The 15,341-nt window shown below is 34.6% G+C and overlaps 1 protein-coding gene across 2 annotated transcripts in view; it reads left to right on the top strand.

Annotated features, from left to right (window-relative positions):
• The window catches only part of LOC125651598 (ras GTPase-activating-like protein IQGAP1), a 71,810-nt gene that overhangs the window by 9,059 nt on the left and 47,410 nt on the right, over positions 1 to 15,341 (top strand). For both annotated transcript variants that reach the window (XM_056166542.1, XM_056166541.1), the window contains exons 3-6: positions 5,683 to 5,839; positions 6,123 to 6,200; positions 9,390 to 9,466; positions 15,060 to 15,127. In XM_056166542.1, the coding sequence (XP_056022517.1) occupies positions 5,683 to 5,839; positions 6,123 to 6,200; positions 9,390 to 9,466; positions 15,060 to 15,127 (380 nt within the window). The remainder of the gene's footprint in view (positions 1 to 5,682; positions 5,840 to 6,122; positions 6,201 to 9,389; positions 9,467 to 15,059; positions 15,128 to 15,341) is intronic.

Raw genomic sequence — 15,341 nt, 5'->3', positions numbered from 1 at the left:
TCATTGTACCCATTGTAGGTGTTCTTCTGTATAGCAAAGAACTGCATTTTGTCAAGGATGATTAACTTTCTGTAATAAATAGTTTATTTCATTCAAGTGAGAAAGGATTTTTGTATATCTTCAAAAATGCGACTTGCTCCTGTCTCATGAGTGAAATACACTCCGTTTCAAACTGCAGAGCATTGTTAGTATCGTGAAACATGATACGTATCATTTTGCAAGTGTGATATGATGATAGGTATGAAATCAGCTGATCCTGAGTGACTGGTGGGAAACTTTAAGAAGCTCCCTTGATCAGGCTGTGAAGATAGTTTAACAACTAGTGGGAGTGTGTAAAACATACTAAAGCCAGTGACAAACTCCAGTGTTGTTAACAAGATGTAATGTTAATGGTGACCTCGCAGGGCGACAGGTAGAAATTCAACATGTTAATTACAGGTGTAGCAACATCTGTTTGACGTACTTAATACACATGTTAAAAATCTTGTCTCTCTCCCATGAAAGAGCAGACACAAGGGGGGTCAGCTTAGACAATAGAAAGTCAAATTCCAATCTCGGACATATTTGTTCAGCCTAGAATTCAATCAAGTAGATACAATTCTATCAATGTACCTGAGTTTTCCTATAAAAGGTAAAAATGCATTGCAGCATTAAACAAAGGTTGTGGGTCAGAGTTTGTCGACAGTCGGTTCTGTTGTTGTATTGATTTAGGCACACATTAAACTGCGATGGGAAGTAATTTGGCGGAGTGTGGAGTTTCTTTATTGATGAAATCCTCTGTTACAGTTAGAATAAACAGAGTATTTTTTGTTACAGAAGTTGTCCTGTATTGCTTTGTCTGTTTATACTAGACTTCTATAGGTGCTCCTGATGAAATATTTCCATTTAGTGGTTTTCTGTATGTTAAACTTTAGTGATTTCACCAGTAAGAAGTGGTAGGTAGATGCAGTCAATTTGGATTGTTGGTCCCTGGTTTTTGTATCCCCTATAGTCCGGACTTACCGGATGTCAGTACCACAAAATTTAGTCTGGACTTACCCAATGTCAGTACCACAAAATTTAGTCCGGACTTACCGAATGTCAGTACCATTTATTGCAGACATAGGCAACCGGTCTGGTCCACTCTCTCGCTAAAATGTAAACAGGGTCAATGTTCCATACTCGTGTTCAAGAATTAAATCTAGGTCAAGGACATATGATATAGAGTGGAATCTTGTTAATCTGGACACTTTGGTTCCCAGCAAACTTGTCTGGATAAATGAAGCCTCCGGATAACTGAATCGCATGTTTTCTATCTTTAAATAAGTAACCAATATACTTACTTTATTTGATGCGTAGTGAATTAACACATTCTGTCTTTGGATTTAACCATTTGCATTAGTAAATAAATTATGATAATGTTAATATTTACAAGCATTTCAAAGTCCTCACTAAAATTGAAATATACGTGTGCAATATATTTGCATATGCTTACATTGTATATGTATATGTTCATAATATTAAGACCTACTACTGCTTTGATCTAGCTACGCGCACCTATTATTTTCATGATGCGATAATAACGAAACAAAACTCGGGTGAAACCAACATTACAGGTACATACAAAATTTAATTGTCATTTTATGTGCAAAAATTGGCAATACAATGTCTCAATCGGCACATGCTATCTAACTGACATATCATCACACACCACCTAATTGAAGGGAGGTGTTGACACGGTACACATAATCGCTTCAATTAGACAGTTTGGCTTGTTTTCTTTATAATTTACGCCTTGCTAAAATTGTCCGACTCAGACCTTCCCTAAATGAAATTAACGTCCGGATCAACGGTTCAATTTTCAAGTGACTATTCCTCTACCAGACACCCAACATAATGACAGTCACTCAACATAGGTAGTGACTATTCCTCTACCAGACACCCAACATAGTGACAGTCACTCAACATTGGTAGTGACTATTCCTCTACCAGACACCCAACATAGTGACAGTCACTCAACATAGGTAGTGACTATTCCTCTACCAGACACCCAACATAGTGACAGTCACTCAACATAGGTAGTGACTATTCCTCTACCAGACACCCAACATAGTGACAGTCACTCAACATAGTGACAGTCACTCAACATAGGTAGTGACTCTTCCTCTACCAGACACCCAACATAAGTCACTCAGGTCTTTCTGATATGACATTAAAAATGGAGGTCATGTGCCATGGTAGGTATATTTAACAAATTTGAGCCTCGGTTAATGTCCCTTATATACCTAAGCGGTGCGAAGTCAAAATTATCTCGCCCTGAACCTTTAGCATGCTGATGCGTGAGAAAGATCCTAACTGCTATGGTGGTAAGCATTGTGCATGAGTCAAAATTTGTGGTACTTCACTTAGAACTGGTGACATCTCTACTTGACTGAAAAATTCTTAAAAAGAGTGTAAAACAATGTACAAACAAACTAAAACTTGGAGAGATAAACCCCACTACATGGCTTATAAAGACGACTTAACAATGCCAATATCTGTATTCAGTGAATTGTAATTTTAAGTACAACAGAGGTGAACATGAGTATTTTTATCGCTTTGAAATTTTTTTTTTTTTACCTGGATGTTATTAATCATCACGAATTCACCTGCACAGCGGCGTAATGAATTAATTGACGGGGTAAATATTACATAGTTGTAAAAACAACAAATGTACCGTCAGATAACTGGATGTAAAATTGAGTAGGAATGACACCGAGTGTAATTTGCTGTTGTAATTAATGGTAACGATTAGGAAACAACACACAGGGAGGTAGCGTGAGCAATGAATAAATGCGAAATTTTACAAGGTGTCCCCAACATGAGGACATGTTTGTTAATGTTTTATTCTTGTTAGAGCATACTTTGGTGAAACGGTGTTGACATGACTCACATACTTAAGCTGAAGATTTCCACTGGCTTTACACCTCTACTGATACAGTGTATAAATACACCACTCATTACGTTTAACCGTAGTACTCACTCTAAGTCATTACAAAAGTCGCAGTTTAACCTATCAAAGCATTTTCTTTGTTAAGGCAGTTGAAAGTTTGGAGATATTTTAATTATACTTGTCAATGAGAACATTATAAGAATTAGCTTGTAACTGATTGCCTATTGCAGTGATGAGGACTTTTCATGATTTTGAGAGTTTGTTGAACAAGGTGTGTGGCTTTCTACTCTCGCCACTCGCTGAGCAAACTAAAATTTATAAAGTTGAATTGGTCTGATGGATATTGTAATATTTAATGTAATTTAATTGTTATTAATTTATGGCCGTGGCCATCTTGTATTTGCTTGGGCACCATTACCCTCCTTTGTTTATATTGTTTTTAACCAATCAAAACAAAGCCTCCCTTTTTGTCCTTTCAATCAACACCCTCTAAGCCTGTTAGGGACCCCCCTAGGGGCAATTGAGGGCACCCCCTATTTACATAATCAACAACCTATCAGATTGGTTGTCCAAGTAATAGCGCCACCTATATACGTTATTAATTACCAATCAGTTTCTATCTGTGCCAAATTTAAAAAAAATAACAATTAATTGACCAATCAAATGGCTATTATTAATATTCTTAACCTAAGCATCTCAAGTTAGGGTCACTTTCAAAATATTCTTTGAAACATCAATCAGGCCATGTCAGTCATAAATTAAAAGATAAAAAAAAATTATTTTTTTTCTCCGTGTGTGTGTGACTGAATATGTGTATTGTTTAATGTAGTTTAGTTTGTACATCCTCACCTGAGAAGAGGAGAAAACCATGATTATGTCATTTGATTTACAAAATTGTTGTACTTGCTGTTATGTATGTAATAAATCATGGTTGTTTGCCCAAACTGGTATTTTGTTTTCTTGACGAACGAGTCAATGCCTACACCATTAAGGGAATGGAATTAATAAATAATATAAATAAAAATCAAGTCCCTTACCTAAAATAGGTGATCTGGTGTTTGCATTATAGGATGACATAAAAAGATTTTGCCATACATTTTATTTGCGATGGACGGCCCATAAGGCTAGAAGGGAACAGCTCCAATGCCACTGTGTACCCTGAGCGAGTTTTAATTGTTTTGTACACATAATATGCAGTATCAGGAAGGCATTGGTCCAACACAATGTTGTGTGTAGTAGCATTGATTTTTTTTTAAAAGTCTGTAAATTAAATTACCAGGTTGCATATACAGATAATTCAAATGATATATTGACATATAGCATGCAATTGAAAACAACACAAGAAGTAGGCAATCACTACAAAACCCAGCTATTCAAAGTTGAAATCTCATAACAGTTGTTAAAAATCTTGGCAAAATTTTTCACTTAGAATTCATGTATAAACATTTTTTTTGTTGCTATTAGATTGATAAAATATGCTGGGCTGTTTTATATGTACACAATAAAAAATGATTTTATATATTTTAAGATATTTTATGTATCTTTTAATTGCTTTTGACAAATCTCGTACCAGATATTGTGCTGACTCTGTTAGAATATAACCTGATAAAGTGAATTTTGCAGGGGCATAGTTCATGTTTATCATCTCTGAAAGCCACGTACTATATTTGAAAGTTATTTAGAAGTTAAAGACGATAATCTTCCTCTTTTTTTTTTCAAGATGGCTTCAGTTTTCTCCAGGCTTAGTTTTGCATGCCCTTATGAAACTTTGAAGAAGGATGCAAACCTTATGTGTCTTAGAATATTAACTTGTAATTGTAAGACACAGGAGTGTGTAGTTCTACAAATAACTATTAATCTGGTGACAATCGGAGAAAAGGGCCTGTAGGGAAATTGAGATGGTTGTGGTTAGAACACTCAAAATACAATGGTAGTCACGTCAATTGTGTAGGCATGTTGATACTGTAGTAGGAGATGTGCGTGTAATCTATGGGGTACTAAAACTGATACTTGTTTATGTAATTGATAAATATATCCAGAGAATTTATTTAATATCTCACACTAATTGAGATCACTACATTTCACACGTCTGCAATTGGATTTCTTATATGCATGATTTTATTCGGGGTTAATTACAGTGCAATTCATGCAAATGAATTCAAGGATGAAAATAAATAGTGGACCTTAACTTATTGGTTTTGAATAATGTGTAATACAGACGGATATGAGCTGGGTTCAAAAATGCAGTCTGCCTGACCATCTGAGATGGTCTATTTCTCAGGCGGGGTGGGGGAACAAAATATGTCATACAATAGCCTGATTGTCAGGCTGATTTTAACAGCCAGTGTACAACTAATGTTACAGATAAGCTATATATATATATATATATATATCCAAAATTGAAATAGAGTCTCAGTAATCGGATACTAATATTTAAAAAATATGAAAAGAAAACACAGAAATCCTCCGTAAAGCTGTAGCGCTTTCATTACATCTTCAGAAGCTTTACAAAAATGTATACATAGCAGTATCATAGTAACAGTGATATGTAAAATAATGAAAATCACAAAACAGAAAATCAAGACTAGCAGATTTTGAAAGGGGCTAGCAACTTTTGAGTGTAGCCAGCCCTGTGAGTGTATTGGCTCATTAAGTTTCCAACCCTGACACAAGTCTGTCAGTGAGAATCTGTTGACCTTGACTCATTTGATTTTGAATTATCGATTAACAGTTGACCTTGAGTAATTGAATTTGAATTGTGGGTATTACAGATGGATACAAGCCTGCATTAATGAAGAGCTGCCCCCTACCACAGAGCTGGAGCAGGGATTGAGGAATGGGGTCTTCCTCGCCAAACTGGGGCACTTTCTGGCCCCTCAGGTGGTGCCCCTCAAGAAGATTTATGACAAGGATCAGGCTAGATACCAGGTAGGCCCCCATAAAACTGCTTGTTCTCTGGAGGTGATTGGATGATAAATATATTTTGCTCTGTTATTGTATATAGAGCAGCACAGTCACCTAGTTTACCTTGTGATTAATGATATTTGCATCTTTCAATTGAATATTAGAAACTGATAATTTTTTACTTTTCTTATCAGAAATAGACTTAAATTTTGATCTGTATACTAAGGAAAACAATGACTAACAGATACTATTTGTGAGATTAAAGACGATCTATATCATATTTTCTTTTTACTGTTTTCTCCAACAGTCCAGGGGGTTACATTTTCGACATACAGATAATATAAACCACTGGTTTGTTGCCATGGAGAAAGTGGGTTTACCACAGGTATGTATCCAGAGAGACACTAGGTCTGACATATAGTACTAACGTACATAGTATTAGTTTAACAAGTTCTGAGATTTCAGTCGAATTTGACATTGGTTGTCTCACTTTTTTTACCAAGCAATCCTTTAATTTTCTATTATTTTTCCTGCTAAACGACCTTCACAGGTAATTACCTGTAGTTCCTTCAGTATTATGAAACTGAAATAGTCCTATATATGATGAATCTCTGTGGTGATAATGTGTTCACATTTCAATTAAGTATGCTGAAAGTCGGCACTTGTCCTTGAAAACCTGCAGTTCATTAAGTAAAGTTTGAGGATAACCACCAGCACTAGTAGCTAATTACAGGAATATCAGGAGTCTTAACGTTAAGTGTTATTGCAGGGATTTTAAAACTCCAAACTGTCTAAATTAAAATTTTTAAAACATTGAATTTGACAAGATTGTTTACACTTTTTCGTTCGGGGAACTGATATATATTTTTGAATTTATTTGATGTTCCAGTGGATTGACTGCTGTATATGGGGGTTTGAAAACTGATTTTATGTTAAACGTATGAAGAAGCCTAGAACAGTACACACATATCATTATGTACAGTCACTGAAGACAAGTAGGGAGTTAATGAATTATTCAAACGCAATGTCTGTATTCATTGAAGGGAAATTAATTGCATTCCTGCAATGTTTATGTAGATCTATTGATCCATTTTCACAGATCTTTGGAGTTTTTTCAGTCGAATAGTTTATCTCTCCATTTAATGTCCACTTTGCATATTTTTGAGTTGCATAACAAAGTTTCTATAGACTTCCATTTAACTTGAATAAAAAACTGGATGTAAAGTCTTGATTTGTATACAAAATTAAGGTGAATTAGGCAGACAAGCATCCTAGCAATGACAAAACGTAGAAAGGGTTGGGGCAGTTTGATCTAATTTCTTAAATGTAAAGAAATTATGTGGGAGGTACAGTGTTGCGATTAGTAATGAAAGTTTCACTTCGGCATTGTCAAATTTTAAATTTCATATTAAGTAATAACTTTAACTTATGAAGATTGGAGCATGTATTTTTATTTTTTATGGGTTGGGGGGAGGGGGGGGGGGGGGTTGTGTGTCAGCAACTGTACAACATCAATGAATATAGGCATCATTGTATAATAGTGATTAGCAAGGTTCCTTCCAAATCTTTAGAAGAACACAACTTCTATAAATCAACAATGAAATATGCAACTCATTACGCAAATTCACAGTCAACATTACATCTTTCACACACCCTACACAATATTTACTAATACAAAAAAAGTAATGATAAATGGAAACCCAGATGATAGATACTTCTACCCATGTTATAGTAACATACTTACATGATGAGAAAAATATTGATAATGGGGGAAAAAACCTAGATAATTCTCCCCACGTTAAATCAACATGATGACAAAGCAGCCATTGAATTATTAAGATTAAATTCAGTCATTATCATCATGCCTGTGGTTTCTCCAGAATCTTGGCATGGTTTCCCATGACATTAACGATACTAGATGATGATAAGAGTTCCCCAGGTCTGATTTCCGAGGTCTGTAATGCATTGTATCACTGTTGTACTTCCGGACATCACAAGTATGACACCCTCGTGTCCTCAGCAGGTTACGTCGATACAGCTTCTGTGGGTCGTTCAGTCCAGAAACTGGCTGCAATAATGTAGCCCTCTCCGATTTTTTTTTATTTTGGGAGAGGGCTACAACTTAGGATCTCTTTAATGGTGCAAATGCGGGAGTGATTCACTCCCGCAACATTTTTGATCATTCTAAACATTTGCTGAATTTCTTTACGTAAATAAAATGATATTCTATGTTTCTTAGTCAATATATAAATTTACAACCTGCAATTTACGATTTGTGAGGCTCTATTCTACTGTTTTCAACAATTTCGTTAAATTCCAATTTCTCGATTCATATTTTTGCACCATGTTTGATGTACATGTACTGAAGTTTCAACTTCCGATTGTCAAGTTATTTGCATATGCCATATAAGGTAGTGTTTACATCAATGGAGAAGTACGGAGGAGAAAGCTATTTCGTCGGTATTAAAAAGGTTCAACTTTGATATCAAGTTAAAAAATGAACAGCAGAGTGTAAATTCTTTCTGCAACCATAGGATTTTCCTTTGTTTGTCGGAGTAGCTCGAGTAACTACATTTTCGCGCAGATTGTCAATGTTTAGGTTTTTCAGTTGATCCACCTACAAGATCTCGCGATAACAAGCATGGTGGAGCAGACGAAAAATTGCTGTACATGATGTTTAATGAAAAACACCATTATTAGACATGCCCAAGCACAAAGTTGATACTCCTTTTGATGTAAACAACATTTTGGACTAATACACGGAGCTTATTATCAGTTATTCATAAAATTATTTTGCACCATTACAGAGATCCTATGGAATTGTAGCCCTATCCCGAAAATGTCAGATTAAAAAAAATCAGATAGGGCTACATATTGCAGCAATCCAGAAACTTGTCTATGGACCATCTCAAGGTCATCAACAGCCGTACAGGTCCCCAAGAGTCCTGTCGATATCCATCACACTGTAATTAGAAATACACTTCCGTATTTATAAGAGTTTAGTGATGTGATTTTGTGTCCGCGATAATGTGCATTATCTATAAGTACTCAAAAATGCTACCGATATGATGTAATAATTTTGAGCACATATTCTTTACAAAATGGCAGATCGCAATAATTTTGTAAACTCAAGTCTACCCCAATATTGAAATGAAAACAAATTTTCTGTTGAGAAAAACAAATTGAATGTGAAAAAATTAGATGTTAGAAATGACATTTGTATGCACAACAGGTAAAACACTGAGTGCCAGATGTAAGTATGAGTGTGCATACACGCAATGGTTAAGACCATAGTTTGACTGTAGTTGGTGAGTTGCCCATTAAAGTGAGAGCGTTAACAAACACAGGGTCCTTAACTTGATTATTATAAGTACTTCCCAATGTTTCCATCAGGACCTTATCATAATGAGATCATTATCCATAGAAAATTTCATTAAAAACTAATCTGAATTTATATTGGTCTATGTAAATTGATGCAGTGTTTGAGACATTCACATGCTGAACTGTTATCTTGCACAGAGCAGTTTTTGTTTGATGATACCCATTGTTTATTAATCCATCTATCTGATTTTAGATATTTTACCCTGAAACAACAGATGTGTATGACAGAAAGAATATGCCAAGGGTGATCTATTGTCTGCATGCACTCAGGTAACCAGTTAAAATTAAGACCATTCAGCCAATCTATTGATGTTGTAGTATCATCCAATCAAATTGATTGTCATCCAATCAAATTGATTTTGTATTGTCATCCAATCAAATTGATTTAGTGGTGTCATCCTATCAAATTGATTTTGTATTGTCATCCAATCAAATTGATTTAGTGGTGTCATCCAATCAAATTGATTTTATAGTGTGATCTTCCTACATATTGAAGCAATATATAGATTATTGTACCAAATTTAGGGTTAGGTTTGTTGCTGCTGCTATGATTGAATATTCATTAGCCTGAAATTTAGTTTGACACTGTTAAAGGATGAAATATGATAAAGGCAACTGTTTCTCTTTTATGTTGTGACAAAGTATTTTTAGTTCAACTGAATCACTCAGTGATCTGATGCAATGGGTCTGTGTCCGTCATCTGTTGTGCGTTAACAATTAAACATTTTTAACTTAATAAAGTTACATGATTATGATCCCATCCAATTCTTCTCAAATTTGGTGTCAAACATCTTTGGGACAAGGGAGACAATGAATTGTAAATTTCAGAACTCCTGCGCATCCCTGGGCTTTAGGGAGGGGACAAAAATCGACCAGTTTTTAAAAATCTTCTTTACAACTACACATGTGTACGAAAGACTAAATACAAAGTCATGTAGGGTAGGAAGGCTTCTACCAAAATTGTAAATTTCACGATCCCAATGTTGGGGATTCTGACTCCAGGACAGGACCAAACTTGCCATAGTGTTCATGTGTAATCAGGGTTCGAAATTAACTTTTTCAAGCACTAGTCCGTACGGACTAGTCACTATTGATGTTCACTAGTCCGCAAAGCATTTCACTAGTCCGTCCAGTATATCAAAAAATGATCTTCATTTTAATCAAACTAAACACATCACAGTTGCAAACAATTCGATTTCTGACACCTACAGAAGAAAAAGAGACCACCATATTTTATTTCGTATTCAAGATCTTCAAATGCATACAATATTAACCTCTGAGTTAATCCTTTGATAAACGTCCATAAGTGCGTTCGAGATCGACGTTCCTGTTGTTTTGGTGTTCAGACCTTAGAGTCACAGGAGTTTGAAATTTTATCAATAAAGTCAATAAAATTCACTCGATTGACCAAGTCATGAGCTATAGTGTTATGAACTACTGTGTTAGAGTCGCGAATGACGAGAACATGTGCATACAAACGTGCATATTCTCAGACCACACTACTTGCAATTCTTGCACCTAGAACACGTTCTCGTGATGTGTACTTGGCGTTCGGAATCGGCAGGAATTTGACAATGTGTGCACGTTCGAAGAACGACGGTCTCAAATGCACTCCATGTGTTTGGAAGATCAGACTGTCATACAGTGCTCGAGCTGGGCTTCGCCATTTTCGCCAATGGCGAATTTTTTTCAAAAATGGCGAAAAAAAATTGAAAGTGGCGAAAATCCCTTTTTGCAATAATTTGTATTTTAAAATCTGTCTTGTGTTTTCCTTTGTCAGTGACACATTATCGCCTGTTTGTTTATGCAGTCAAAATCTGTTTATTCAGTCCACACGTGCGACCGGAAATCTCGCGTCGCTCCAGTGCACACAGAGCTGGTCACAGCCTCAGGTAATTTATGGCTGCAAAAAAGTCGGTGATTATGTAATAAAGTACATCGGACAGCTGTTTACCATGCTGTGGTCAATTGTTTAACATTTAAAGTCTTATTCATTATCGTGTTATCATCTCCACATTAATGTCAATTCTTAACCAGAGAACCGACCAGTAATTAAATTGGCCGTATTATTGTGTATAATGTATATATGAATACATCAATTGTTTGTTTTTGTGGCCAAACTTGTTGATTACAAGATTTTGATTTTGATGTGTTTGATTTTAGTTCGAATATTTCATAAACAATGCGGTCGGTCACCATTGATATGGACATAGCAATTTTAATAAATAATTTTCTTTGAAGTTCGGTGCGCAAAAGTATAAAAATGCTAATCTCATAAGACTATGCACCCCATTCTATTTTGACACTAAACTTGTAGCTTCTGACCCTAGTCAGTCTAAAATTAAAAAATATCTATGTTTGGCTTTACAGTCAACCCCACCTGCTCAAACATCTAATTCTCTCCAAATTGCAAAATCTTCCATACAAAAACGGAAATTTAATAGGGAATGGTTGAGATACGACTCTAAATTGGGCTTGATGTTTTGTGACATCTGCATTTCGGCCAATGTACACAATGTTTTCACTGAGGGGTGTAGCATCATGAAGTTTATATTTATATGATTTATTATCTGAATTTTGATTTCCATAATAGAATTTATCAAACAAATCAACTTCTTATTATTTCAGAAAGAAGTGTTTAAGTATGGTAGCTGGATATGATTAAGTAATGTAACTGATTCAAAATGCTAAAATAAGTGTAATGAATAAAATAATATATAATATGATGGAAATAATTGTAAAGCATGTGATTATTTGTGCCGCGCCACTTCCCGAAAAAGTGGCGAAAGGGAATTCTGGTCCAGTGGGAGCACCGCTGTCATAGTCAGGCAAACACCTGACCATGCAGGTAATCAACCATAAGTTCAAACATCTAAGAGACTCAGATAAATCTTGCTAAAATCTTTACCAATTCAAAATTGATTTCCGGATTTTCACTAGTCCGTACAGACTAGTGCTATAGAGAGTTCACTAGTCCGACACGTTTTCTACTAGTCTTGGACTTACGGACATGAGTTAATTTCGAACCCTGGTAATACGTTAGAATAACATCTTTAATGTTATTGATACTAAACTGAAACTGATAGATATTCAGATAGAACAGACAGCCCTTTACCAAAATTTGTAAATTTCATGATCCCAGGGGTAGGAATTTGGTACCAGGGAGGGGCCAAAGTGATTAAATGTCTTTATCATTTCAACAACTTGTTTAATTTTGCTGATACTGTATAAGTACTAAATGCATATTTAGGATAATCAGAAAGGGATATACCGAAATTGTGTATTTTGCAACCCTAGGGTTCTGACTTTTAACATGTTTAAGACTGGACCAAATAATCATATAATATTCATTATGTAAAGTCTTTCACCAGTATGGGCACTTTCAGGAGCATTTGTGTTTTAAGAACACCATCGTGTTTTATACTGCTTCTGAATATTAGAATTTAGCTTAGATATTCAGAACAAAAAAAAAATTCTAGATTTGGGGGTAATGATACTTTGAACTAATGTTCAGGTGAGTGATGAGACTTGTGAAAAAGTTAATACATGTAATCACCTGCCATCCAAATATGAAAAGTAAAATATGATTCACACTGTATAAGTATATAAGTATCCTTCTTTCTTAGTTCAGTTTTATTTTGTATGATGAAATAAGATAACTAAATGAATTCAATTTTTAATGCACTTTATTCAACAAAATAATAATGAGTAAAAAATTCAATGAACATGGCTTGAAATTAACATATGCCTGTCAGTCTGTGACTGGTTAAAAGTCTGGCGGACTGACTGACATTTGTTTTAGTCAGTCCGATGGGACTGGTTAATTTTCTAAAGCATCATTTTGGAAAATATAAAGTTAATGAAATTTTATTTACACATTTGGCATGCTTCGATCTGTAGATATATGAAGACGTAATATATAAATCCCACATTTAATTAAACATTGAAATATTGTCCGAGGCATATTGAGTTAAATTTCATTTTAATAACATTAACGAAATGTGTTTAACTATTTCTGGAAAACTGTTGGACTGGTAAATTTTTCTGCGGACTGGTTGAAATTATACCCTATCAGTGTGGCTGGACTGGTGACATAAAAAGTTAGCTTCAAGCCCTGATGAATAGTATGAAAAGATATATAGTAATCTACTTGTTTCATTAAAAGCTGTTGAAAATTGACACCATTTGATTCTCAATCTATTACGCTTATTATCATTTTAGGGTTATCTTCTACTGGCCTATTTCCACTCTGAGACTCTTAGGTATTATTCACATCAAAAATTAAAAAAAAAATAATAAGATATACCCAATCATTCTACCTTATTTCCAGACAAGGTTGTGTTGTGACTAAATTCCTAAAGAAAAAACATTTTCAATTGCGATTTCTTACCACATGTTGGCATGTTTAGTTTTGCTATGATATTAATTTACTGATGGTATAGATGTAATTTCATTGGTTAAAATATTATTGATAAAAATATAGAACCAATCATAGCACTTGTAGCAAATAAAATGGAATTTTGTAAAACATAAACAAAATTGAATTGAAATTTGAAAAATACATACTGAACTGAGTGGGTTTTTTTTCACCACAGTTAACCGACTTAGGTTAAGGACATGTGAAATGTTTAATATATATTTATATATAGAGGATATCTATATTGCGTGTTTTGATATTTGGTTTATCCAACGAGTTGATATGGTGTATTATTTGTGAGGCTTGCCGAGTGAATAAATACACCATATCAACGAGTTGGATAAACCAAAATATCAAAATACGCAATTATAGATGTTCTATTTATCTCAAACCTCTTCTTTTCTCCTAATTTTGAGATGATCCCCAGTATGGTCAATACAGCTGATTGAATTTGTTTAGAATCCGTGGCTCAGGCGTCGTTCTTATTAATCTTCCTTACACGGGAAAAAACTGTTCTTATAATCGATGCATGCATGTATATTAAAAAGGTCATTTTCACAAAAGAAACCATAGATGAAAATTGTTTTAGAAGGGATTATATTTTATAATTAATAATGGTTTTGCCATTCCAACAAAATAACTATTGACCAAGTATTTATTTTTTGATGTAGGCCTGACCTTCAAATAAAAAGTTGATGTTGCCGTCTTTTTGAAATAAACATGTGTAACAACGATCGATGAAAGTAATATTTTAATGCAGCGTTATTAGAGTGTTCAACAGTTTACAATGAAAAGTAGAAGTGTGTGTATTTGGATTTTATTCACGTGGTTTCTTTGAATCTGAGGGCGAGTGGAAATCCTGAGACACTTTAGGAAGTAAAGCTGTTGAGATTTATTACTTTCAATATGGCTCCAAAGAAAAGAGACTGTGCTTGTGAATGCTTGGTACCTCAGCATGTCGAGGTACTTTCGATTAGGCCTGTTCCAGTAGGCGGTTGATTCCTTGTTGATGATAATAGTGTGGACATCTCTATGTTCTCTTATCGGAATTTTTGAGTAGTTATTGATCGAGTTGACAATTTTGTGGCCGGTAACTTGCATTATATCTCAGTGGGGGCAACATCATTTTAATTTTGCTATAAAAGAAATTCTAAATAAATACAGAATAACAACTTGTGCACTTTATTTCATGCGTCGATATGCATAAACACAGAAAATATGTCGTCCAAGCGGGGACAGTGTCAAAAGTAGTTTGGACCTTTATCTCACACACCACTTGTATGAGATATATATATATATATATATATATATATATATATATATATATATATATATATATATATATATAAAATAAATATATCTTGCACCATCAACACAACACTTCTAATATGGGCTTTAGTTAAAGCCTATAGGCCTCTTGTTAAAAAATGCCATTGTTTTTTCCAGTCTGTATTGTTTTAAACTGGGCATTGCTCCACAGATAGAAGATTTGTATGGCAAAGTTCAATTCACAGGTAAAATTTGCATAATACTGCATGCATTATACATAGTACTAGCAGAGTTCTAAAATGTGGAATTTCTATCATATCTGTCATAACTGAGCCATCATCTGTTAGCATGTATCGGATAGTTTTAGTGTGGGGGAAATTTGGCATTTTTATTGGAAGAGCTGGAAATGATTTTGCTAAATTTTTTTGACAACTTTTCATTTTATAGAATTAAAATCGC

The sequence above is a fragment of the Ostrea edulis genome, chromosome 5 (assembly GCF_947568905.1).
Source record: "Ostrea edulis chromosome 5, xbOstEdul1.1, whole genome shotgun sequence".
NCBI classification, from domain to species: Eukaryota; Metazoa; Mollusca; class Bivalvia; order Ostreida; family Ostreidae; genus Ostrea; species Ostrea edulis.
Note: the sequence above shows the minus strand (reverse complement) of the source record. Positions and strands in the feature narration are given on the sequence as shown.